Source organism: Apodemus sylvaticus, chromosome 20 (genome assembly GCF_947179515.1).
Source record: "Apodemus sylvaticus chromosome 20, mApoSyl1.1, whole genome shotgun sequence".
In the NCBI taxonomy this organism is placed as follows: domain Eukaryota; kingdom Metazoa; phylum Chordata; class Mammalia; order Rodentia; family Muridae; genus Apodemus; species Apodemus sylvaticus.
In genome coordinates this window covers 18,659,116-18,684,668 of record NC_067491.1, presented here as the reverse complement: position 1 = coordinate 18,684,668, position 25,553 = coordinate 18,659,116, and the positions used below count along the sequence as shown (strand labels likewise).

Here is a 25,553-nt window from a genome sequence, read left to right as displayed (position 1 = left end):
TTCCCACAGCAAGTTTGAGAGACAAACACGGGAATGTGCTTAGTATCCAGACATCCAGACAGCAGCGATACTTACAACTCTTCTAGGAAGCGGAGGCGATGTAGCAAACTGGCGGGTAGCTGACTGATGTTGTTCATACTGAGGTCCCTGGAGGGGAGGGAAGACAGACAGACAGCGTGTGAGGAGCAGGATATACCATTGCAAGGAGATCCAGCTGTTCGCTTCTTCACACATTTCCAAGCAAGATGGTAAAATGAACTCATTCCCCCGCTTGACAAATGAATAGTGATTTTCCATCTCAGATATATAACCCGCCAAGGCCAGGGGCTCTTTCTTAGATTAAACACTCTATGAGGAACTGGCAAGGAATGTTAGATGGTTTAGACCATTCATGGGCATGGTTGTAATTCTTTCATATTTAAAACGAGGTTGCGAAGGGCAGAAAAGGAAGCAGAGGAAACCCAACTTTGCGTCTTGCTTTCCAGGTGACAAAGAGAGTTGTCTTCACCTGGCAACCATAGAACTCCCCGTTGTTCCTCCGGGATTTCTAAGCACCTTGTAAAAACAAATGTTTTGATCCCAAGAAACTTGAAACAAAACAAGACAAAAAGCCCATTCCCTCTTCAGACTTGCTCCTTTTGCAGCTTCTCGGATTGCATTAAGTAAGTGAAATGAACCATAAAAGGAGGGTGTAAGGCGATCCCGTTCTGTAGCACACTTCCTGCTAGGCCTGCACAGTAGTTCCTGGCACGGGAGACAACAAGCCACTTTGGGCAGAACTCAATCAATTTTTGTTTTAAGTGAAAGTCCGTGTAATTAGATTTTATTGTTTTTTTTTTCTTCTCTCCTTACTGTTTCTCACATGTTGTATAGCATCTATGACTTTCCTATCTGTGTATCAGAAGTCCAGAGACTGACAGTTGGACAGACCTGAACCAAGACCAGCTCAGACTTCATATAGCTGTTGCAAATTTGGGGAGAAAGTGACCTTATCCTGAGAATGAATGTCATTGTCACATCAGGTCTGGACTCTGGGCTTCTTTGTTAAAGTGTACACGCCCACGGCAACTCCTCAGTCTAGTAGTTGTTTTGACAAATGTTTATGTTAACTCAGTGATGCTATGGAAGTGAGGAGTTATTTTAACCTTTACCAACATGAACCCTGGGAGACGGCTCAGTGGATAGAGCATTTGTCATGCAAGCATGAGGACCAGACTTTGTATCCCCAGAACCCATGTAGAAGCCAGGAAGGCATGGCAACTACTTCTAATCCCAGACATCTGGAGGCAGAGAGAGACAATGGATACTTGGGGCAGGCTGGCTAGCTAGACAAGTTAGAACCAGTGATCTCACGGTTGGCTGACAGACCCTGCCTCAGCAGAGTGAGGAGTGACCGGGGTAGATACCCAATATCTACCTCCATATGCATGATCACATGTCTATACATTTGCTTGTGCGCACACACACATTCCCTCCACATGCAAATAAGCATATACACATGCATGCACAACACACACATCTGTACATGCAAAAAAAAGTAACAAATATGTTCAAAGGAGGCAAAATGTTTTGCTAGAGACTTGAGTATGATAACCTTAGGACTCCTATTTTGACATCTGCTAGTGTATTAACAGCGTAGTCAGATACACACTATAGTCTCACCTTAAAGTTAAACAGAGACAAAAATAGGGAGTAAAATATGTCTGTTTTTTTTAAAATTTGGATTTTCCTGAGATTGTCTCGATAGTAAAAATTAATGACAATCTTATTTTTTTGTATATGTGTTTAACCAATTAGCAATGTGTTAAACAGATCAATGTGGTTTCTAGATATCCCACTGTGACTGTGTAGCCTCTGAGAAGACTTGACAATACCAGATTTAGTCACAGGTTTTGTGTGAGTGCTTGCGATCAGCTGCTTCACGCCCTGGTTACCATGGAAACAACATCACATTCCTGCCACCATGGATTGTACCCTCAAACTGTGAGCCAAAGCGATATCTTCTTTCCTTCGATTGCTTCTGTCTGTTATTTCCTCACAGCAACAAGAAAAATAACTAGCACACTCATGTAATAGAATTTCTCTTCCAAGAGTTTCTATGGCTTCCATAGTTTGCTATTTAAAATTCATTTTTCTCTCATATTTTTTCTTCATTTGACAAATGGCAATTGGACACTAACACTGGTGAGGCTTTATTCTTAATTCGAAGAATACATTGAGAAGTAAACAAATTGATCGTCAACTTTTCCTTGTCCCGTCATCCCTGCTTCTGTGATCCATTGAGTGTTAATTTTGTTCTAAAGATCACTACTGCATCAGGCTCTCCTCACTCATGGCTGCTATGACCTTTAGTGTAAGGGTCAGCTCTTTACACTGACCACTGTCCCTCTATCGGTCCTTACACCTCCCGTTCTAGGCCATCCTCCATCCTAGGGCCTCAGGGGTCCACTGGGTTACCATTCCACCCAGAGCTACTGTTAGCCAGCAAAAAAATCCTCTCAAATGGAAAACTTATAAACAAGACTCCCTCCTGATAGACCTGCCCTTATTGTCAGAGAAGAATTTAGAGAAAAGTACTTTCTGGATTTCCAGATAAGATGGAAACGAGGGAATTGCCTTTGTGTGATGAACAATAGTTAATAGAATAAGAAATAGGGTCCGATTCCACAAAGGGAAAGAAAGGAATATCTTCAGAAACTCACACATGTGGTAGGATACTTAAAATGTTCAGAGAAAACTATGGCAGACAATGGGAAAAACCCAAAGGTGCTCTAGCCGTTTAGCGCTCTGGTGGGGGTAACTGTGGCTGACTAAGACTCCCTACAAGTTTCTATGAATTGAGTCTGCAAAAATAGACTACATAATAAGACGTTCCCCACACAAAATTAGGAGATGTCTAAACCAATAAATGTACAAATTGAATCACAGAAACAACAAGAAATATGAAAAAAAGCAAGGAATATTAGTGTCTTTTCCTATACTATGACAAAATTACTCTGACGAAAAGGACTTGAGAGGTATATTAGTGCTTTGTTTTTTTTTCCCTACTTAACAGATTCTGGAGTCACCTGGGAAAATGGAATCTCAACTCAAGAATTCCCTCTACCAGATAGACCTGCCCACGGGCATGTCTGTGGGGCATTTTCTAGCTTGTTAATTTGATATGTAAGGATCCAGCCCACTGTGGGTAGTACATCCCTAGACTAGTATGTCTGGAATGCATGACGAAGCTAACTGAGCATGAGGTAGTGAGGGAGCAGGACAGTGAACAGCACTCCTCCTTGGCTTCTGTCTTAGTCCCTCCCCTGACTTCCCTCAGCGACAGACTGTGACCTGGCACTGTAAGTCTTTATCTCCTAAATTGCTTTTGGTCATATTGTTTATCATAGCAACAGAAGAGCAACCTAGAAAAGGTGGGAAAGGGTTTATTTAGCTCACAGTATGAGTCACAGGATATTATTACACAGGAGGTCACAATGGCAGGCACTTGAGACAGCTAGTCAAACTATACCCAGAGTAAAGTAGCAGAGAGCAATAGATGAATATATATTGCTCATCTACCTCTATCCTTTTCATTCAGTGTGAAGCCCATCCAATAATATTATTCCACTCACATTCTGTTGTGATGTGTGTGTTTTCCTACACCAATTAGCCCAACAAAAATCCCTCACAAACACCCCCAGAGGCTTATGTCCTAGGTAATTTTAGATTTTTGTCAACTTGATCACTAATACAACTGTTACACATGACTCTTCCAAAAGATACTGTAAGAGCAAATACTTAATAAGCTAAATACTTAGAAAGCCTACTAGGAAAAAATTACCAGTGACTTCAGAGGACACAAACAAGCAGATAAACTCAACTGATGGTCTTTAGGGTAAAGTCAGCAACATAGAAGAAACAAAAAAGCCATAAAAGTGGCTGAGAAAATCAGCAACACAAAAAAGAAGTTATCAACACAGAAGAAAAATTTATCTCAGAAATTGAGATTTTTTTTTTGACAAAAACTCAAGCACAAAGCAACACTGTTGGAAATGAAATAAAAATCAGTGGGTCGAATAAAACACACAAAGGGTAATGTCACCAACTGACTAGACACAATTTCAGGGGTTGGGAACAATGCTGAGGAAATACTATGCTAAAACATCAGTGAAGGAAAAAATATCAAATATTCCAAAACTCTGGATCATAATCCAGAGAAGAAATATAAAGACTCATAGGATAGAAGGAGCTGAGATAAAGACTAAAAGCACTGTCTTAGTTATGCTTCCAATGTTGAGGTAACGCACTAAGAGCTATGGTGCTGAGACAGTAGCTGAGAGTTCATCTCTTCATCTACATACATATATACTAACCCTTCCCAAACACATCCACCAACTGGGGACCAAGCGGTTAAATATATGAGATTGTAGGGGCCATTCTCAGTCAAACAAGCACAGGTAGTCTCATATCTAGACAGGCCATCCCAAGGGAAAGTCAATAAACTCTGGTTTTAAGCTGTACCACACTATAGTAGACATATAATAATAGATAGGCAGGAGATAGATAATACTAGATCAAATGGACCTATGCCAGGGGTCTTGACCCAATAGGATCATGTACTGAGATGGGGTACAGCATTGGATAAAGGTCAAAGGCTGATGACCTCCAGCCTTTTCTGGCCTTTAACTTTATCCTACCGTTTTTGGGCTAGAAGCTGATGGCTTCTGTCAGTTTAACTCTGTCTCTCTCTGTCTCTTTCTGTCTCTCTCTTTCTCTTTCTGTCTATCTTTCTCTGTCTGTCTGTCTGTCTGTCTGTCTGTCTGTCTGTCTGTCTGTCTGTCTGTCTCTGGGACCAGAAACTGACTGCTTCTGGAAATGAATTTCTACTGATATCAACAGGGGAATAAGAAAAGAAACTTAGTTACTTGGGCTATTTTCTGTTTGACTCAGGGGGACCTTTCCCTGGCCAGGTGAAAGGCTCAGAGTTCATTAACTCTTTGTGAGTCAGAGAGAAAAAAAAGAAAGTCTCTCTCTCTCTCTCTCTCTCTCTCTCTCTCTCTCTCTCTCTCTCTCTCTTTCTCACACACACACACACTGGGCAAAGCAGAAAAGGGCTACACCAAAATTTTATTTTTGTTTTTAGCTTTTTAAACAAAAAGTTCTCTAAGAAAAACATTATCTCACAGGTGAAATATTACATAAAAGGGGAGTTACAGAAGGATGTTGACATAAGTTTAAAACAGTGTGTCATTCTATAAGCTCATTATAAGTTCAAAGCAACAGTTTCCCATGACCTTACTTTCTCATATTGTATGCACCTGTGGCTTTGTCCTTGGCCCTGACCTAGAATGAATGTTTTTCCTTGTTCACGAATCTGTTCCAAGCCTAATTTTCTTCTCAGTGCAATTTAAGGAAGCTCATTGTTTTCCTTATTATGCAGCCTTTACTTATTATTCTATGAGGAGGAGACACATTCTATTCTGGAATCTAACTTTATTATAGCTTTCTGGCAAAACAACTAAAACCACCTTTATGAACTTCCTAAAATTATTTGAATCAAATCAGGAATTCTATAAAGTCATTAATTCATCTAAACAACATTAACTCATGAAGGTTCATCTTCATGTTGATCTGCAGGAAATTTGCCCAGTGGGCTATCACCCAGGAAGTGATCACAACAGGCTCTAGACAGTGAGTGTCTCCCTGGGTGCACTCACACCAAGACACATGAATGAGAAGAGTGGCAATGACAAACTTGAGAAAGCACATCAGTAGCAAGAAGCAATCCTGGAGTGAACTCTCTGGGGGCAGTGTCTCACCAGCGTACACCCATCACAGCTGACCAAGATGGTGGGCCATCTCCAGGGAGCTCACTTGTCCACTGCAGCTCTTCATGAATGGTCTCCAATAGACCTAGCCGACATTTTTATAATATTTCACAAACTGAAAAGTAAATACACATTCTTCTCAGAAGTCCAGCAAACCATTTCTAAAATAGACTGTATTTTAGGTTACTAAAATTATTTCAGAAAATTTCCTAATCTAAAGAAAGAAGTGAACACCCAAATTTAAGAAGCATTCGACGTTATGAAAGAAGAATTTCTACATTATATATAGTCAAGTCGTCAACAATATACAGTAAAGAAATAATATTGCAAGCTGCAAGGGTAAAATGCTTGCTCACATATAAAGGCAAACAAGCTAGAAGAACCTAAGAGCCTGCAAGAATGGAGCATGGAGCATCCTGTCTTAAGCCCCGAGAGCAAATAACTGCCAACTAAAACTGCATTATCAAGCAAAGGTATATTTAAAAACTGGTGGTGAAATGTGTTTCAAGCAAGTACAAACTACAACAATTCATGACCACCAGCTCAATATTATGGAAGATGTTTAAATGTAATAAAAGATACTGTAAAAAAGTGAGGAAGAAAGATAGTCATAATCACACAAATCACAGGAAAGTATAGGTTAAGGAAAGGATAAGTTAAGGATAGAGCAGAGCTAGGAGGGAACCCATTATGCCCAACACAATAAACCAGAAAGCCCCTTACGCTAACAGGTGATATAGTTAAGAACAAACAATAACTCAACCAACCTGAGAAAGGATCAATAAAAACACAAGACTTAGTAAACATCTTTCAGTAACAAATTCAAATGTAAATGTCCTCCACTCATCATCATAAACACATACACTAGATGACAGAATGGAAAAATTATAAACAACTATATTTCCCTCCAAGAAACACACCTCACTGTTAAAGACACCCATAGACAGTCAAAAAATGAAAGTACATCTATCTAATGAACAAAAACAGAAACAAAACAACAACAACAACAACAACAAAAAACCAAGCTAGTCAACTACTAAAAGTCAACTATTCTGGTGTCTATTAATGTTGACTTCAAACCAAAATTAGTTTGAAAGGCTAAAGAAACTCACTGCATACTAATAAAGGGAATAAAACATTAAGAAGATATAACAATTATATGTGCACCAAATATTGAACTCCCATTTTCATTAAACAAAAACTAATGAACATAAAGTTTTGATACATTACTAGTGGGTGAATTCAATACTCCGTTCTCATGTCATCCAAATTAAAAGTCAAGTAAAAACACCAGATTTAAACTACATCATAGAGCAAATGGACTCAGCAAATATCTACAGAATATTCCATCTTACGGAAACTGAGTATATATTTATCTCCGTAGCCCATAGAATCATCTCAAAAATAGACTATATTCTAAGTCACAAAGTAAGCCTAAAATATAAAGAACAAACAGAATCTATTATATCCTAGGGGATCATCCTGAAATAAAAAATTCTTGGGATTAAAAAAAAAAACAATAAACAGCATCACAACCTACCAGAATTTTGGAAACCAGCTAAGACAGTTCAAGGAGAATATCGAACAATCACAACTTTACACCCATTAGTATTTGCTAACAAACCTGGAAGCCCCAATATTTGGTGCATATATAATTATAATTGTTATATCTTCTTAGTGCATTTTGATTATGTAAAAATCAAAGAGAGAGAGAGAGAGAACACAAGCACTCAGATAAATAATCTAATGAATCTAATGAAACAACTCAAGATTTTAGAAAAATAAGAACAAGCTACAACTAAACATGTAAGTATCGAGAAGATTGTAATGGAAATTAATAAAATGGGGACTAAAAGAACGATCCAATAATCAAACCAAGTGTTGGTTCTTTGGGAAGATAAACCAGACTAACCAACTCTCAGCTAAAGTAGCTCAAAGAGAAACAGAGAAGCAACACATTGACATGATTAGAGTGGACATTAAAAGCTCCAGGGAAATCTAGAGCATCACTAGAGAATGTTTTGAAAACATATTCCAAAGAACTGGAAAGTCTAGAAAAAGTAGGTAAATTCCTAGACGCATACGACTTGTCAGACTAAAAAAGATATAAACAATTTAAAATAGATCAGTAATAGTCAATGAAATTGAGGCAGTTATAAAAAATGTCCTCACAGCCTAAGTGAGGATGCTTGAATCTCACTTAGAAGGGGAATTAAATAGTCATTAGAGGCAGATGGAGGGAGGGAACTGAGTTGGAGAGGGGATTGAGAAGGGATTGAGGGTTGTATGAATCAGGTGTTGGGAGAGCTGGAGAGAAAGGGCCAGGAGAATGAATAAAATAGGGGTGGGGGTGGGGTGGGGCGGCTCCCAGGAGTCTGTGGGGATGATTCTAGCGGAGTCACCCAGCAATAAGGGCCATGGAACCTGAAGAGGCCTCCCTGTGGCCAGGCAGTGGAGGGGTATGAACATTAACCCGCCCACAAAACCTTCAACTCAAAGTTTGTCCTGTGTACAAGAAACAAAGATGGAGCTGAGACTGAGGGAATGGCCAACCAATAACCAGTGGAACTTGAGACTCATTCCATGGGCACAAACCAATCCCTGACACTATCAATGTTACTGTGTGATGCTTACAAACTGGCGACTAGTATAACCATCCTCTGAGAGGTTCTACCCAGCGGAACAGATGAAACAGATGCAGAGAACCACAGCCAAACATTGGATGGAGCTCCGGAAGTCTTGTGGAAGAGTTGGGAGAAGGACTGAGGTACTCAGAAGGGATAGGGACTCCACAGGAAAACCAACAGAGTCAATTAACCTGGACCCTTGCAGGCTCCCAGAGATTGACCACCAACCAAAGAGCAAGCATCACCTACATATATAGCAGATATGCAGCATGGTCTTCATGTGGTCCCCCAAAAACTGGAGAGGGGGCTGTCCCTGACTCTGTTGCCTGCCTGTGGATCCCATTCTCCTACCTGGACTGCATTGTCTGGCCTCAGAGGGAGAGGATGTTCCTGGTCCTGTAGTGACTTGATGTACAGGGTGAACTGTTACCCTACTTGAATAGAAGGGGTGGAGAGGATGGTGTGTCTAATGGGGGGCTGGGAAGAAAGGGCAGCCTGTGATTGGGATGTAAAGTGAATAAATAAATTAATGAAAAAAAAAGTAAAACAACTTGAAATTAAGAAAAAAATGTCCTCAAATACCCAGGACCAGTTGTATTCACTGTTGACTACTACTTCTCCAGATGTTCCAAAAAAAAAATAGGCAGGAAAAAACTCATTCTAGACACCCTGACCCCAAACCAGATAAGGGAAGTAGCAAAAGAAAACTATAGATCAAATTTTCTGATGGATATGGATATAAAATATGCAATAAAGTCCTTGCAAATTGTTTTCAGGGATGTAACAAGATCCCACAGTGTGGCAAGACTGGTTTCCTTCCAGGGATGCAAAGTTGGTTTACCCTATGTAAACCAGTAAGTTAATTCAGCACATATAGACTGAGAACTGAAATCATGTGATCATTTCACAGCAGAAAAGATCTTGCACAAAGCTCAACACCTCTTCCTGATGAGCCTTGAAGAAACCTGGAGGAAGGGAGCAGAGCTGAGTGTAAAGTCTGTATGCAATTAAGTCTCTGTGTCCAAAGCCAATGGTATCCTAAATGGGAAGAAAGTGGAAACATTTCTCCAAAGTCAAAACCGGAGACAAGGGTCCCATATTCATTGCTCATATCCAACAATATTTGAAGTCTTGTCTAGAACAATAAAACAAGAGAAAGAAAGAAAGGCAATAGAAGTAGGAAAGAAAGAAGTCAAAATACCCTCATTTGCAGAGGCTATAATCTTGTTCTTAAGAGACCTGAGACACTCCACCAGAAACTTTTACATCTTATAAACATTTTCACAATGTAGCAAGATAACAAAGGCAACATACAAAAAAAAAATCAGCAGCCTTTTTATGCATCACTAATGATGTTATCAAGAAAGAAAAAAATTATAGTTGTAATAATCCCAAACAATAAACAAACAAATACAAAAGCACCCACTGAAAGAAGCTCGGTCAGTGAGAGCCTTCTAGTTTTTGACTAAGGTGAGAAATATGAATTAGGTGAAACAGAAAAAGTCTTGTTGACAAATGGTGCTGGGAAAACTAGATCCCCACTGCGGCAGGAATAAAACTAGAGCTCTCACCCTGCATCTAGCATGGGAAGGGAATATAAGGACAGAGAAAAAGGAGGGAGGTGATTGGAGAAGGGATGGAGAGAAGAAGGTTTATGGGACATATGGGGAGGGGGGATCCGGGAAAGGGGAAATCATTTGGAATGTAAGCAAAGAATATAGAAAATAAAAATATTAAAAAAATAAGACACACAAATAGCCAAAAGTCATTATGAAATTCAAATTAAAACCAAGATGAATTACTGCTTTGCAATTTCTATGATAGTTATTATCTAAGTTATTATCTAAGTTATAAAGGGTTTTAAGCATTCACAAGGGTATAGAGGAAAGAAAGCATTATACAATCTTGAAGGAAACACAAATTATTGCAGCTATTTATGTAAACTATCATTGGAATTTCTCAAAAATAAATATTTCAATATAAAAAAAATAAATAAAAAAGGAAATTCAGAATGCCTCAAAGGGTTGCATGCAGGACCCGGGGCTTTGAAACTGACAAAAGAAAACACAGGTAACACTTCAAAATATAGGTATAGGCAAGGACTTTCTGAAAAACAATGCTGGGAGCACAGGAATTAATATCCAAAATTGATGATAGGATTACACAAAATTAAAACGCTCTTGTTCAGCGATGGAAAGAATCGACAGAGTTAAAGAAACGACTTACAGAAAGGGAAAAAAGCCTTTGTTGTGCGCATGTACATGTCTGCACAAGCATGTGTGTGTGTATGCGTGCGCATGTGTGCACACGCGCGCGCGCGCGCGTGTGTGTGTGTGTGTGTGTGTGTTTGTGTGTGTATGTATGTGTGTGTGTGTGTGAAAGTTAATGTCTAAAATATACAAAGAACTGTGATCATGAAAATGCCACTATTTTTGAGTGTGTGGGATGCTGGGTAACGTAGGTGGTCAGCCAAGAGGAAGTTACAGAGGATGGGGGAGACAAGTGGAGGAGAGGAGAGAGAGAAGAGGGGAGAGGGGAGAGGGGAGAGGGAGGATCAATAGATATGAAAGGCATTCATGCATAAAAGTGCTGGGATGAATGTGTTACTTTGTATGCTAACTTAAAAAAAAAAAAAAAAACCAAGAGATCTTCCCCCGTAGCAGTTGTAGAGAAGGATGAACAGCTTGGCAAACGTGCTTTGGCCCAGAGTTAAGGACCTGAAGAGGTGTATCTGTGCAGGATGCAGCCTGTATCAAGAGCAAAATAGGATGCGTGGGATGGCTCTGATTGCCCTGTCTCAGAGTTTCTGCTGGCTCCTGAATTCCATGAGAAAAACATTGTTTAAATACCTCAGACTCTTGAGACCCGGTTTAACATAGGCTCTCCCCATGTCTTAATTAGTTCTTTTCATGCTGCCGTTCTCCACCCACAATAGCGTTCCACACACCACAGACACAACAGTTTGTGGCGCAAACTCTGTCTTTCCAAGTTTGCAGCCAATCTTTGGAGGCTTGAGGGGCCAAGTCCACGCTCCCGCTGGACAGCTTGGCTCTGATCAGCTGGGTCCCTGTGTAGTGGATGCTCTGAATTCCATAACCCTCCTTTGCTCCCACCTCCTGGCAAGACCCCAGCCCTGGAAAAACATCAGAGTTCGTTTTCTCTGTGACTACCAGGGTACTGAGCGCTACTAGGAAAGAGAAACCCACGAAGGTGCAGAGCAATGTCTATAAATTCCAGGTCTTTGTGTGTTTCCAACTGTGCTACACAATCCTGTTTTTTCTGCTCTTGCCCAACTCCTTCCTCTGGGAACCATTCCCTACTTTATGAGTTGCTGTGCACCTCTTAATCAAACAACCTCTCTCATCATGCCCTGGGGATGCTTTCCCTTTTACTTCATGGAAATAACCAGCATTCTTCGGACCACCAAAGATGAAAGAGTCCAAATTCTAATTCTCCTCATCTCCTTCTTACTATATCCACACTTCCTTGTTTAACCTTCCTTAAGGATCTGATATTCTTCACTACGAATGGCACACTACTCTCTGCTATAAATGTGATGTTTGCAACCCCATCCCCGATCTGTTACACTCCTAATCCTCAAGGATAATATTTATAGATGGAGTATTTTGGAAAAAATCAGGGCGTCTTTATGGAATTGATGTCCTGATAAGAACGTCCCTGATGGGTCTCTGTTGTTGACTTCTCGAAGACATGATGGCCATGTGAGAACTAAGGAAATCTGGCTCATCAAGTCCGGGATCTTGGATTTTCTATCCTCTAGATTTAGGAGAAATAAACATTTGTTGATTGAGCCTGAAAGTCTATCCTAAATCAGTAAAGCAGTCAGAACTAAGACCCTCCATGAACACTTCCATTTTGGGGGGGTTCACAGCCTCTTCTAATGGGCTGGTCTTGCCCATCATTAAAATGTAAGGAAAATATGGTTTCTTTTTTAAAATTTTTTAAATTTATTTTCTATATTCTTTGTTTACATTCTAAAAGCCTTCCCCTTTCCCAGTCCCCCCCCCCCATATGTTCCATAAGTCCTCTTCTCTCCATCCATTCTCCTATCTTTCCCCCTTCCTTTTCTCTGTCCTGGCACTCCCCTATAATGCTGGATCAAGCCTTTCCAGGATTAGGGCCCTCTTCTTCCTTCTTCATGGGAGTCATTTGATGTGCTAATTATATCTTCAGTATTCAGAGCTTCAGGGCTAATTAATATCCACTTATCAATGATTGCATTCCGCGTGTATTCTTTTGTGATTGCGTTACCTCGCTTAGGATAATATTTTCCAGTTCCATCCATTTGCCTAAAAAATTCATGAATTCATTGTTTTTAATTGCTGAATAGTACTTCATTGTGTATATATATCACATGTTCTGTGTCCATTCCTCCATTGAGGGATATCTGGGTTCTTTCCAGCTTCTGGCTATTATAAATAAGGCTGCTACGAACATAGTGGAGCATGTGTCCTTATTGCATGCTGGGGAATTCTCTGGGTATATGTCCAGGAGAGGTATAGCAGGGTTCTCCGGAAGTGTCATGTCCAGTTTTCTGAGGAACCACCAGACTGATTTCCAGAGTGGTTGTACCATCTTACAATCCCACGAGCAGTGAAGGAGTGTTCCTCTTTCTCCACATCCTTGCCAACACCTGCTGTCTCCTGAGTTTTTAACCTTAGCCATTCTGACTGGTGTGAGGTAAAGTCTCAGGGTTGTTTTGATCTGCATTTCCCTAATGACTAATGATGGTGAGCATTTCTTAAGGTGCTTCTCGGCCATCAGAATTTCTTCAGGTGAAAATTCTTTGTTTAGGTCTGTACCCCATTTTTTAATAGGGTTATTTGGTTCCCTGGGGTCTAACTTCTTGAGTTCTTTGTATATATTGGATATTAGCCCTCTATCGGATGTAGGGTTAGTGAAGATCTTTTCCCAATTTGTTGGTTGCCGTTCTCTTAATCTCTTGTGATCTACTCTTGGTGGGATGGTTTCTGGTTTATTTTTTGCAGTTTACATCTCTCACTTCCTCTCGGGGTCACAGCATGCAGGCGCCTATCCCTCCCACATATGGAGTGAAACTGTTTTTGCCACCTCCATGCCAAATTTCATGAGCCCACGGCTCATTGGATCTCTTGTGCCCTTCATAGAAGCTCTGTTGGTTTTGAAGTCAACGTTCTCTCAGTATTTTCCGAACACATCAGTGGTCTCAATTGCGGAATTTTCTGCCTATTGTGTAACTGTTGACATTCTCTGGAGTTTTTAATGTTTGTGAGCCCTCTTCACTCACCATCTTCTCCCTTTCTTTTATACTGTGGTTGGTGAATGGGTGTGTGCATGCGTGTGTCTGTGCACACACATGTGGAGGTCAGGGCTTGAGAGCATATGTTTTCTGTTTTTTCTTTCATTATTATTATCATCCTTATTATTTGTTTTTTTGAGACAGGGTTTCTCTGTATAGTCCTGACTGTCCTGGAACTCACTCTGTAGACCAGGCTGGCCTTGAACGCAGAAATCCCTTTTCTCTCTCCTCCCCCTCCCCCTCTACACCTTTCCCTGTCTTTACCACCCTCTCAACTCCCCTCCCCACGCCCTGAATAAACTCTATTCTATTCTATACCATCATGTGACTGGTTCCTCAGGGGGAAGGGATGCCTCAGCAGGGACGGGCAAAGTCACTTCCTTCCCCAACACCATACCATACCTCCATCAAACACATTCCTTCCTTCTTATCTTTTTATAAAGCACAACAAACCGGAGCCTCACCAATTCAGCTGTACCAGCTGGCCAGCAAGCACCAGAGATCCTTTTGTTTCAGCCTCTCAGTGTTTCTAAATACAGTTCTCCAGTGTATTCTGATCTGAACTTGGGTCCTTATTAACTTCATGTCAACAAACCCTCAGATGCAGCTATGTTCCATCTCCTTTTCTGGCTGTTTATGAACCCCTTCAGAGATTTTTTCCAAACTTTACAAATGACACCTACAGTTCTCAGTATTGTCTATGAGCCCCATGGAAGAATCCCAAGTCATTGCCAACCTTGAATACTGATTCTGATTCATCTGTCAGGATTTACAAGTTAACTGACTTTAGTTTCTCCTTAACAGTGTTACTGTTGCCCGGAGAGATGGCTCAGCAGTTAAGAGCACTGACTGCTCTTCCTAAGGTCTTGAGTTCAAATCCCAGCAATCACATGGTGCCTCACAACCATCCGTAATGAGATCTGACATCCTCTTCTGGGGTGTCTGAAGACAGCTATAGTGTACTCACATATAATAATCAAGTCTTTGAAAGAAACAACAGTGTTAATTTTTAAATGAATCAATACAACAACAATAACACTGACAGAAGTGACTTTTTAATTATCTGTACTTTCTTCCTTAGCATGCAGTTTGACTCCACAACTTTGGCTTATAGTGATTTTAAGATTCAGTAGCATTTAACTCTCTGCCAGATACCCTTTTCAACAACAAATCCAGGTTGGGGTTGATCCAGCACTTTTTTAAGGGATTATTTTTTCAGATAAACTTCCAGAGGAAAGCTGTCCAGTGAAATGCAAAATAAATGGATGGTCTTTAGTAGCATTTATAACAGCCCAGGTAATGACAAGTCTGGGTACTTTCATTACATTATTTTTAACTACAAATGATGTATCCTAAAATATTCATATTGAAGCATAACACATACAGGAAAATATGTAAGTCCCTGGTAGTCAGTGGAATGAATTTTCACAGAGTTAACATACCTAGTAAACCAACACAAACCAGCACAGCAGGTAGAACATGGCTGGAGTCTCAGGTGCTTCTCATTCACCTATATTTACCATTTGCATCCAAAGTAGCCATGGTCCTAGAGACTCTGCAAATGGATCCGGCAGTGCAAAGGTTTGTGTGCATGTCTAAGATATTTGCTCATTATTCTAAATAGAATTTACACTTGTGTTGTATGCAGCAACAGCTTATTCATATTCTACACAATATTCTATTTTGTTATCATAGCACAATATATTTGTCTATTTGGATGTTGAAGGACTGGAGTTGTTTCTAGTCCATGATATTATCAATAGCGATGCTACAAATCATTTTAAATCTGCCTTCTTAAGACCCCCAACAACCGGAGCAGGGGGCTGTTTTTAAGCTGTAGCCTGATTGTGGAATCTTTTCCTCAACATGGCTGCTCTATCTGGCTTCAGTGGGAGAGGATGCACCTAATCCTGCAGAGACTTCATGTGCCAGGGTGGGGAGATGGGGAGCATCTTCTCAGAGGAGAAGGGGAGGAGGGATAGAGGGAGGGACTCTGTGGGAGGGGCAGTGTTTGGGATATAAACAAATATATATATAAACAAATATATAAATAAATATAAACACACACACACACACACACACACACACACACACACATTTATATGCTGGGTGGTGATGGTACATGCTTTTAATCCCAGAACTAGGAAGGCAGAGGCAGGCAGATCTCTGAGTTCAAATCCTGGTCTGCAGAGTGAGTTCCAGAACAGCCAGGGCTACATTGAGAAACACCAGCTCAAAAAAGTATATATATATATATACATTTACATATCTATTTCCATTTATATACATTTCACTTGGGCATACAAATAGGAGCAAAATGGTTCGATTTTGGTGTGCACATATTTTACTCAACAATGTTACACTAATAGTAAACAAGTAGCTTATGAGGACACTCGATACTTCACCTTTAATTTCATCTATTTGCCATCATGAAGACTGACTGATATGCTCTCTCTTGACCTCTTTTGTCCCTCTGTCAGTCCACACTAGCTGACTGTAGTTCTCATTCACATTCTCCTAATAGAGTTCATATTCTTTGTGTATGACTTAACAACATCAGAGGCTTTCAAAGTTCCAGCAAAATATTTTATTTTATTGGATGACTTTAAAATTGGAGGTAAAACACATGTATTGTTACAAGTAAGTACATATTGAGTTATAAAGAGGAGAGTGCCCCTTCCTCACCCAACATTACATCTCCTTGTTTTTAAGGCTGACAGTGTGAGTTGAGAGTTTTAATCTGCTCTTTGAGAGCTCAGCAATCTTGAGCAAATCCTTGGCCATTTTCTGACTTCAGTCCTCTCCTTTGCATCACCAATGGAGATGATGACATTTCACAAAGTTTTTGTAAGAAAGGATTGCACTACCATATGTGAAAGACCTCAAACCTGGCCTGGCATCCTGTAAAGATTACATATTTTTCACATATTATTCAACAGAATCTCTTTTTTAAGATTCATTTTTTTTATTTTGTATTATGTGTTTGTGTGTGGGTATGTGAACATAAGTGCAATTGACTTGTGCACATAAGTGCATTTGCCTGTGGAAGTCAAAGATACCGGCCTCTGGAGCTGGAGTTATAGGTGTCTGTAAGTTGCCTGATATAGGTACTAGGAACTCAAGTGAGGTCCTTTTCAGAACAGTACTTTCTCTTCATCAGTAAGTCATCCTTCCAGCCCCTATGGGCAAATCTCTTAGAGAGTTCTGAAATTATGTCTCTTGCCTGTACTGATATAAAAGGATAAAGCAGTAAGAGTTCATTAATATTTATAATTATCTTAAGGCATTTTTAAAATTATATGATAATTTTAAAAGATTTAGCATCAGCTGGCTTGTGCCTTGGTATCATACTAAGTGGCTTTCTTAATATCATTTTTAATGGGAACTTCAAAAGGACTAAACATTGACCCAAAGTGCACTTGAAAAAAATTATATTATCATTCTAATGGTAAAGGGTGGAGGTAGTTAATATGACTAGGTATTAATTTGTTTTACTGTGTCTAGTAAGAGAACAATTAACTATCAAGAGTTACATGTGGAGAGATGACATTTCTAGAAATCTCATATATTCAGATTGGATTTACAAAATAAGGAAGTAAATGAGCAGAAAAGAAGACCAAGCCAAACTCAACCAACCAACCAACCAACCAACCAACTAACCAACCACCAACCAAATGGCCAACCACCCAACAAAACAACTAACCAACCAACCAACCAAATAAGCAAGCAAGCAACCAACCAACAAAACAATCCCCTTTTCAATACAGATACAGAAGCCCTCAAAGTATAAAAACATTGTTAGGCACAAACGTTTCTATACTTTCCTGAGAGGAAGGCTTTAATTAGGAAGAGTAGTGTTTACTTCAGCAATTGTGATGTGTGTTTTTGTTTTTTTCAAATCTATGCCAGCAAATTACTAATGGTGGTCACATTCTTTAAGACTGACCATGACACAGAAAAGCAAGCGTGAAACAATGAGACAGCAAGAACAATATTGAACATAAAGTTGAGTGGTGGCAGTGAATGTCTGTCATCCTAGCGCTCAGAAGGTTGAGGCAGGAGGATCATGTGTTGACATTGTAGGTGATGTAGTGAGATTCTCTATATACATGTTGTCTGTTTGATATAGTAATTGTGGCTATCTCAAGACTTCTCAAGGATGATTGTGTATTCTCTGAAGTGAGTGTAGTGTTGATAAATTCTGTAAGAACTGTGCTATCAAGCACATCACAAAAATCTAAGTGTCTTGGAGAGTGGTTTTTAACCTTCCTAATGTCTATGACACTTTAATACAGTTTCTTATGTTATAGTGACCCACAGCCATAAAAATTATTTTTGTTGCCTCTTCATAACTGAAATTTTCTACTGTTAAGAATCACGATGTAAATGTCTGTGCTTTCTGATGGTCTTAGGAGACCCCTGTGAAAGGGTCATTTGACCCCCAAAAGTGTTATGACCCACAGTTGAGAAATGCTGATCTAGGATATAGATACTCCATCTCCTTTGCTTTTATCCTTTTCATCTATGTACCTATTTTATAGGCAATATCATCTAGTGTCTTAGTCACTTTTCTATTTCTGTGAAGAGATACCAAGAACAAGGCAATTCTCATCAATGAAAGCATTCAATTGGGGGTTTACTTACAGTTTCCGAGGCTTAGTTCATTATCATTGAAGGAGGGAACATGACAGCTGAGAGCTACATCCTGGTCCTCAGGATTCTGAGACCTCAAAGCCCATCCCCAGTGACACACTTTCCCAATAAGGCCTCACCTACTCCAACAGCTTCACACCTGCTAATTCTTCTAATCTTTTCAAATGGTTTCACTCCCTGGTGACAAACATTCAAATAAATGAGTCCATGGGGCCCATTTTTACTCAAACTACTACATCTGCCTACATTGAATTAACATTGGGAGCAATCACTGGCCTTGGCATTTTGCCTGAGATACAGGTCTTTCTTCCAATAGCTTTTTTGAACTTTTCTATGTGGTTAACAAAGCAATTACCCAAATTCAACAATTTTAAACAAAACTCAGTATCTTTTTTCCTTCAAACCAGTTTCCTCTTTATGTTTTCTTAGCAAGACAAAAATGAATCCTCATTCTCTCAATCTAACAATGTAGAGGCCTCAGGTCTATTTCTTTTATATTACTTCCATTCTCATTTAAATGGTCAGCAGCTCTGCTGACTATATATTTTACATGTTTCCAAAATAATAATATGCAACCTTTAATAATACCCAAGCACTTCACACACACACACACACACACACACACACACACACACACAATTTCTGGACAAGGAACCTTTTTACAGGTAAAGAAACAGAGGAGACATGTTTAACTTAAGTAGTTTTTCTAGGTTCACTGACCCTTTGCTGGATCCCATGTGCTGGAAATCATAATACAGTTTCCATTTCTTTTTGCCACAGTTCAGATTTAGATCCTCATAGATGCCTGATCGGTTTCACTCTAAGAAGTTCTGCAGATGAAGGTAACTGTCTCAGGAAAGGTACTCTAATTTTCTGAATCTGTTTAGACTTGTGGTATCTCTGGGTGACTCTACTTCTTGGCTAGTACCTTTATTCTGATCTCTATTCTGGACCATCAACTTTGCTTCCACTTAGCCTTGGGAACTTATTCTTTGTCTCCTCCTCCTCCTCCTCCTCCTCCTCCTCCTCCTCCTCCTCCTCCTCCTCTTCCTCCTCCTCCTCTTCCTTCTCCTCCTCTTCCTCCTTCTTCTTCTTTATTCTATCGAGACAGGTCTTTTTATACAGCCAGGCAAACTTCAAACTTATTCTATATCTTGGTTGGTCTTTAAGGTACAGTTCTCCTACCTCAGCCTCCTGGATGCTTCAATTACAGGTGTGTAACCCCATTGATGACCTGGGTTCTTCGTGAACATAAGTTGCATTCTCTGGCCCATGCCAGCTCTAGCTTCTGGAACTGAAGTTGGAATCCTGAACTACCTGCTTGTCTGGGATGAAATGCAAAGGCCATGGTTTGTACCACACCTCGCTATCGTTTTCTCTTCTTGGTCGAGCTGAACTTCATTTAATATTTTATTCCCTGGAGAATATATGAATTAATACTACATACCATGCTTCTTTTTCCTTATGATTTATTTGCCTAGAAATTTAAGGCATAAAAAGTACTTGTATCATGTTTACAAATTATTGCCAATTTGACTTTAGGGGTGAAGTAATGCCAGGACATTGTTGATGTTATACTCCCAAAAATCATCTCTGAAACTTATCATCAAAGATAGCTTGTCTGTATGGTACTTGAAAATGGATATCTGAGTCCTGCCAAAGATTCATATTCTAATGCCCACTTTAGGTATAATATGTGTTTTCTTTCTGTTTAGAAAAACGATCGAGTAACTGAGTTTGGAACTAGGAAAGGATTTTCAACTTTTATGCTACTTTTGATATTGCTAAGATTTTTAAACTTCAAGTTTCTTTGTTGTGAACTGGGTGTCTTTTGCATTAGAAAGGACTTAGCAACAATATTGGATCTAGATATCAGTGACTCCCTTTACAGTTGTGAGAAACCAGCATTTTCTCTCATTGTTTGTGGTGAAATGTGCCCAATTTGCATATTGAAATTCTAGCTCTGACTAACTCGAAACATGACAGTAATTGGACTCAGGATCTTAAAAGCACAGTTTGGTTAAAATGAAGTTAACGGGCTTTAGCTCATTTATAAATTCCATTTGTCATATGGGAACACTTGGCATAAACAGTGCAGAAGAGGGTTGTGTTCACATGGGAAGCACAGGCCTTCGGCAGGAAGCAGCCGTGTGAGCGCTGGACCTTGAACACCCAGCTTCCAGAAGTCTGACACACTCGACTTGCTTCATAAATCACCCAGCCTAGGGTGCTTTGTTATAGTAGCCCTAGTGGAACAATAGAGGACCCTGACAAGTAAGTGTCCCCAGGGGCTGAGTCACCATTGGTTAAGAATCACTGACCTAGCAGACATGACTCACACACACGGCGAGTTATTAATTTTGCCTTTTGCAGGTTAAAAAAAAAAAGCAAGTTTCTACAAAAGAGGTTATATAGAGGATCTTCTCTATTTCTTTTTCTGCACCATAAATCCTTTCAGAAGATAATTTCATCACTTTATAAGTAGATAATGAAAGTATAAAATAAGCAGCAGTGCAAAAGGCCATAAAGATATAGATAAGGCTATAAAGATATGATGTATACATAATCCCAGGAGTGACTCTGGGGCTGTAGCATTGAGTCTCTGTTAGGCAATTCTGGGCTTGAGGTTATACCTAACGACTATACTATTTGAACAGAAAAGGTTTCCCTGGGAACATGTCAGAGAAAAATCTTCCAAAGTGTTCAGTGTTCATTGAAAAACCTATTTTTTTCCATCTGGACAGAATTCTCACTGCATTTCCTATCCTGAATAACAACCAAGGAGCCGAGATCCCTCGCATGTCGCAAGCCAAAATGATGGGGCCCTTCCAGGCCAACTGGATGAAATGTTTTCTTTTTCCCCATGGTCCATCTGGCATTCTGAAGTTTATCCATATTAAAAAGAGTGGACCTCCTGACAAGCAAGGGCTCTTGACTGGATTCGATCCACAGCTCTGAAGAGAATTGTGGCACAAAAATTTAGAAAGAGTGTACATTAGATTAAGTTTCTGTACCCAAAACACCCCCAAAATATGGTAGCTTAAAGACAGTTGCTTGTTTTTCTTGCACCTGATAGTCCGATATTTACAAGGCCTATTGAGTCAGTCAGCTTGCTTTCCTGTGAAGGAGGACCTCTGCGGATCTTTAGGTTTCTGAGTTGCTTTGCTATCATCTGCAGGATTACATTATTTGTTGACATTTTCTACTCAACAAGCAAGGAGTCAAAGGCAAGACATTCTATACTTAAGAGAATATGAAGTTACATATTACCTCTTAACTCTAGTCTCCTGTCCAAAACTTAATCACCTAGCATATGTGTTTAGATAGAATCTTGGGATATGTAGTTTCCATGCTGACTGAATGTGCCCCAATGGTAGGGATTGCTAACAGAAGAGGGAACAGGTATAGAATAATTATGAATTACTGATCCCTGTGAAAAATACAATGTGGCTCTCTGTTAGAAGAAATGGGGACTGGTGTGTGTACATGTACATGTACATATGATGTGGGTAGAGGTTCTAAGGGGAGAGAGAGCCAATCTTAAAATCAATAGGAAGTACCTTAAAATGGATGTATGGTGGGATTGTTTGTATAACTTTATACACGCACACAAATAAAAACAGAACCATGGGTTTTTAAAAAGTAGATTTGATCCATATCATCCTACTTCCTCACAGGGTTTCCAGTGGGGCCTGGGTGATAAAAATCTATTTTATGATGAGAGGGAAATGGAGAACATATTTGAGAAAGAGTCCAGGGTCTTTGTCTCAGTCAGGGTTTCTATTCCTGCACAAAACATGACCAAAAAGCAAGTTAGGGAGGAACGGGTTAATTCAGCTTACACTTTCACATTGCTGTTCATCACCAAAGGAAGTCAGGACAGGAACTCACACAGGGCAGGAACTTGGAGGCAGGAGCTGATACAGAGGCCATGGAAAGGTGCTGTTTACTGGCTTGCTTCCCCTGGTTTGCTCAGCCTGCTTTCTTATAGAACCCAGGACTACCAGACCAGGGATGGCACCACGCACAATGCCCCCTCCCCCATCACTAATTGAGAAAATGCCTTACAGATGGATCTCATGGAGGCATTTCCTCAAGAGAGGCTCCTTTCTCTGTGATAACTCCAGCTTATGTCAAGTTGACACACAAAACCAGCCTTTTCAGTCTCCCATGACAGTACAAATACCAAGTCACTGTTAGGCCCTGGTCCCTTTTGTGCTTCTGTGTCTGACCATCTTACTTTAAGGTGGTGTGGTGAGGGGTAAGTGAGGTAATGTGGGAACACCTAGCCCCCTGACTGGTGTTAGAAGCTTTTTTTCTCTGTGGTGGGCTGGAGTCTCCATGCTCCAGTCCTGTTCTCTGGGTTAGATTTTACTCACTGTAAATTTGTCCATACTGTCTGTGGGCCAGCCCTAGCAGACTGCCTTTTACTCTTGCACTGAGTCAGGAAGCCAAACAAAAAGTATACTTCGGATGAGCCTTTTCTTCAAGGATTATGTAGAGTATTGTCCTATGATGTTGTATCTGGGCACAGGTGTTCCTGTGCAGCTTTGAGACTCTGTAGGTTAGGTGGCATTAGGGTGTAGACATGGCACCAGACCATCATCTCCCTCTGGTTCCATCTGTCAGGAATGAGTTACAGTCTTCATTGCTATGTGTTCTTCCACTGCCTGCACCCACTCCTGTCTCTCTTCATAGGGTTCTTCACAGAGGAACCATATTAAATTCTAAAACAGAACCAGATAAACCCCTGTACTGACTACAATTCTTTAGATTGCAATTTGCTCTTGGGTGACATTCAGATGTCTGTGTATGACTCAAAGAATGATTGGTTCCTGTTTAACCCTCCACTCTCCTCTGATGTGTCCCCTCCCTTGGTTGCTCCATTCTGGTGATCCCTGTATTGGCTGCTTTTGTGTGTCAACTTGACACAAGCTGGAGTTATCCCAAAGAAAGGAGCCTCCCTTGAGGTAGTACCTTCATGAGATCCAGCTGTAAGGCATTTTCTCCATTAGTGATCAAGTGGGGAGGGCCCATCCCTGGGCTGGTAGTCCTGGGTTCTATAAGAAAGTAAGCCGAGCAAGCCAGTAAGTAACATCCTTCCATGGCCTCTGCATCAACTTTTGTCTCTTGAATAAACTCTTTCCTCCCCAACTTGCTTCTTGGTCTTGATGTTTTGTGCAGGAATAGAGACACTGAGCAATTCAACCGCCAACACCAGACAGGTCCTAAGTCTCACATGCCTTCCCTGCTTAGGCTCTTGCTATACATTGGCCTCAGTTCTTAGCGCTCACCCAATCTTACCCTCCCTGGCAATTGCCAGTCCTCTTCTTGGTGGTTTGAATAAGAATGGGCCCCATAGGCTCACAGACTGGAAAGCTTGGAACCAGAAACTGGAACTATTTGAAAGGATTAAGAGGCGTGGCCTTGTTGGAGGAAGTCTATGACTGGGCATGTGACTTGAGGTTTCCAAAGTTCATGCCAAGCCTAGAATCTCTCTCTTTCTCTGCCCATGGATCAGATTGTAGCTCTTAGCTATAGTGCTTGCCATGATGACAATGGATTAACCCTCTGAAACAGTAAGCCGGCCCCAATTAAATGCTTTCTTTTGTAGGAGTTGTCTTGGTCATGGTGCCTCTTTCACAGCCATAGAGCAGTGACCCAGACATCTCCTTTCATAAATTTCATTATCCAAGCTAAGTACTTTGCCTTCCAGTCTAAGATAGGTTGTCTTTTATTGTTCCAGGTTCTGTTGCCTGCCTCTGGTTTCCTTCACACCTTCTCTCTGATTCTTTTCATTTATAATAATTTGCAGACAGACCGTTCTTTACTTCCTGTATTCCTTTCTTAAATGCCAGGAGAGGGTGGTGGTGGTACCAAACCACCATCTCTTAGTGTGGCTTCTAGTTGATGGTCAGTAAGTACTCTTGAGTGACAGATGGTGAGATGGATAATGTTGCGTCCTTCTTTTTATTCTTTCCCTTCTTATTTCTAGGAAGTGTATTTTGAATCACCGTGCCTTTTGCATTTTGAAGGATAATGCAGCAGACACGTTTGAGAACACTGATGCTGCTCTGCGTTCCCTTCATGTATTGGCTAAAAGACATGTCTTGCATTTGTTGTACATACTGATCTAGATCTATATAGCCAAAAAAGATATAAATGGAAGATCTTTACAATTTTTGCCTCAATGGCATGAGAGATGTGAATGCAATATTTAGAATGCACTGTCCGGGCTCTTTTGAAACGTTCAGGATATAACTGATGCACATATTCTGCAAATGCTTCAAGGAACTCATGTAGTTAGTTCTCCAAGAGAACAAACTGCTCCAAGATGAGCCTTGAATTATACTCAAACGCTACCCAAGCTCTCAAGTTAAGCCTTTCTTTCCTCTGAGCTGAAACAACCCGTGGACGCTGTTATTAATTCAAAGGGGTGAGGTAAAGCGTTCTTCTGCCACCACAGCTCTTTTCAAGAGTGCTGTGGTAATAACTTCCAAGCCTGTCTTCCTCATTTCAATTTGACCAAGTCTTGTTATTTGACTTCAGAAAGCTGTTTTTTTGTTTGTTTGTTTGTTTGTTTGTTTAACTTAGATTCCAGTAGAGGGAGCAGATTCAACAGCTAGAGGAGAGAGATTTCTAAAACTCACATGCACTGTGAAAAGATCAAGTGAGTACTTCGTTGGAGAGGCACATGAGATTCCACGCTAGCTATCAATAGCGTGGCTTGCTTGCTGAAAGCACTGCTGTCTGAAGACTCTCGGCTCCCTTTTCACATCTGCTATGACATGCTCACTTTTAGGCCGGCAGTTGTCTCAAGAACTGGGAAAGCACTGACACATCTAACAACAACAACAACAGTCCACAGGCTGATTATCATCAGTTCAATAAATTACCAGGCTTAAGACAATGAAAATTACAATATTTAAGCTGTCTTAGGAAAGCCTGGCTAGCTATTTAATCAGAGCTTAAAATGTCAATGTGAGCTGCTTCAGCTGGGTAATGAACGGTTAGCTGAGAGAAGGTGGGGGTGAGGGAAGAAGGGAGCACTCATCTTTTTAGAGTAAATTTAGCTAAAAGGACCCATGTGTCATGAGTCCGTAATGCATACTCACTCCTAAGCTGAAACTCCCGACAAGATGAGGAGTGGACCGCACCGTGAGA

The 25,553-nt window shown here is 40.4% G+C and overlaps 1 protein-coding gene across 3 annotated transcripts in view; it reads right to left on the bottom strand.

The window, feature by feature from the left end:
- The window catches only part of Lgr5 (leucine rich repeat containing G protein-coupled receptor 5), a 127,679-nt gene that overhangs the window by 64,849 nt on the left and 37,277 nt on the right, over positions 1 to 25,553 (bottom strand). For all 3 annotated transcript variants that reach the window (XM_052165411.1, XM_052165413.1, XM_052165414.1), the window contains exon 2: positions 76 to 147. In XM_052165411.1, coding sequence (XP_052021371.1) covers positions 76 to 147 — 72 coding nt within the window. The remainder of the gene's footprint in view (positions 1 to 75; positions 148 to 25,553) is intronic.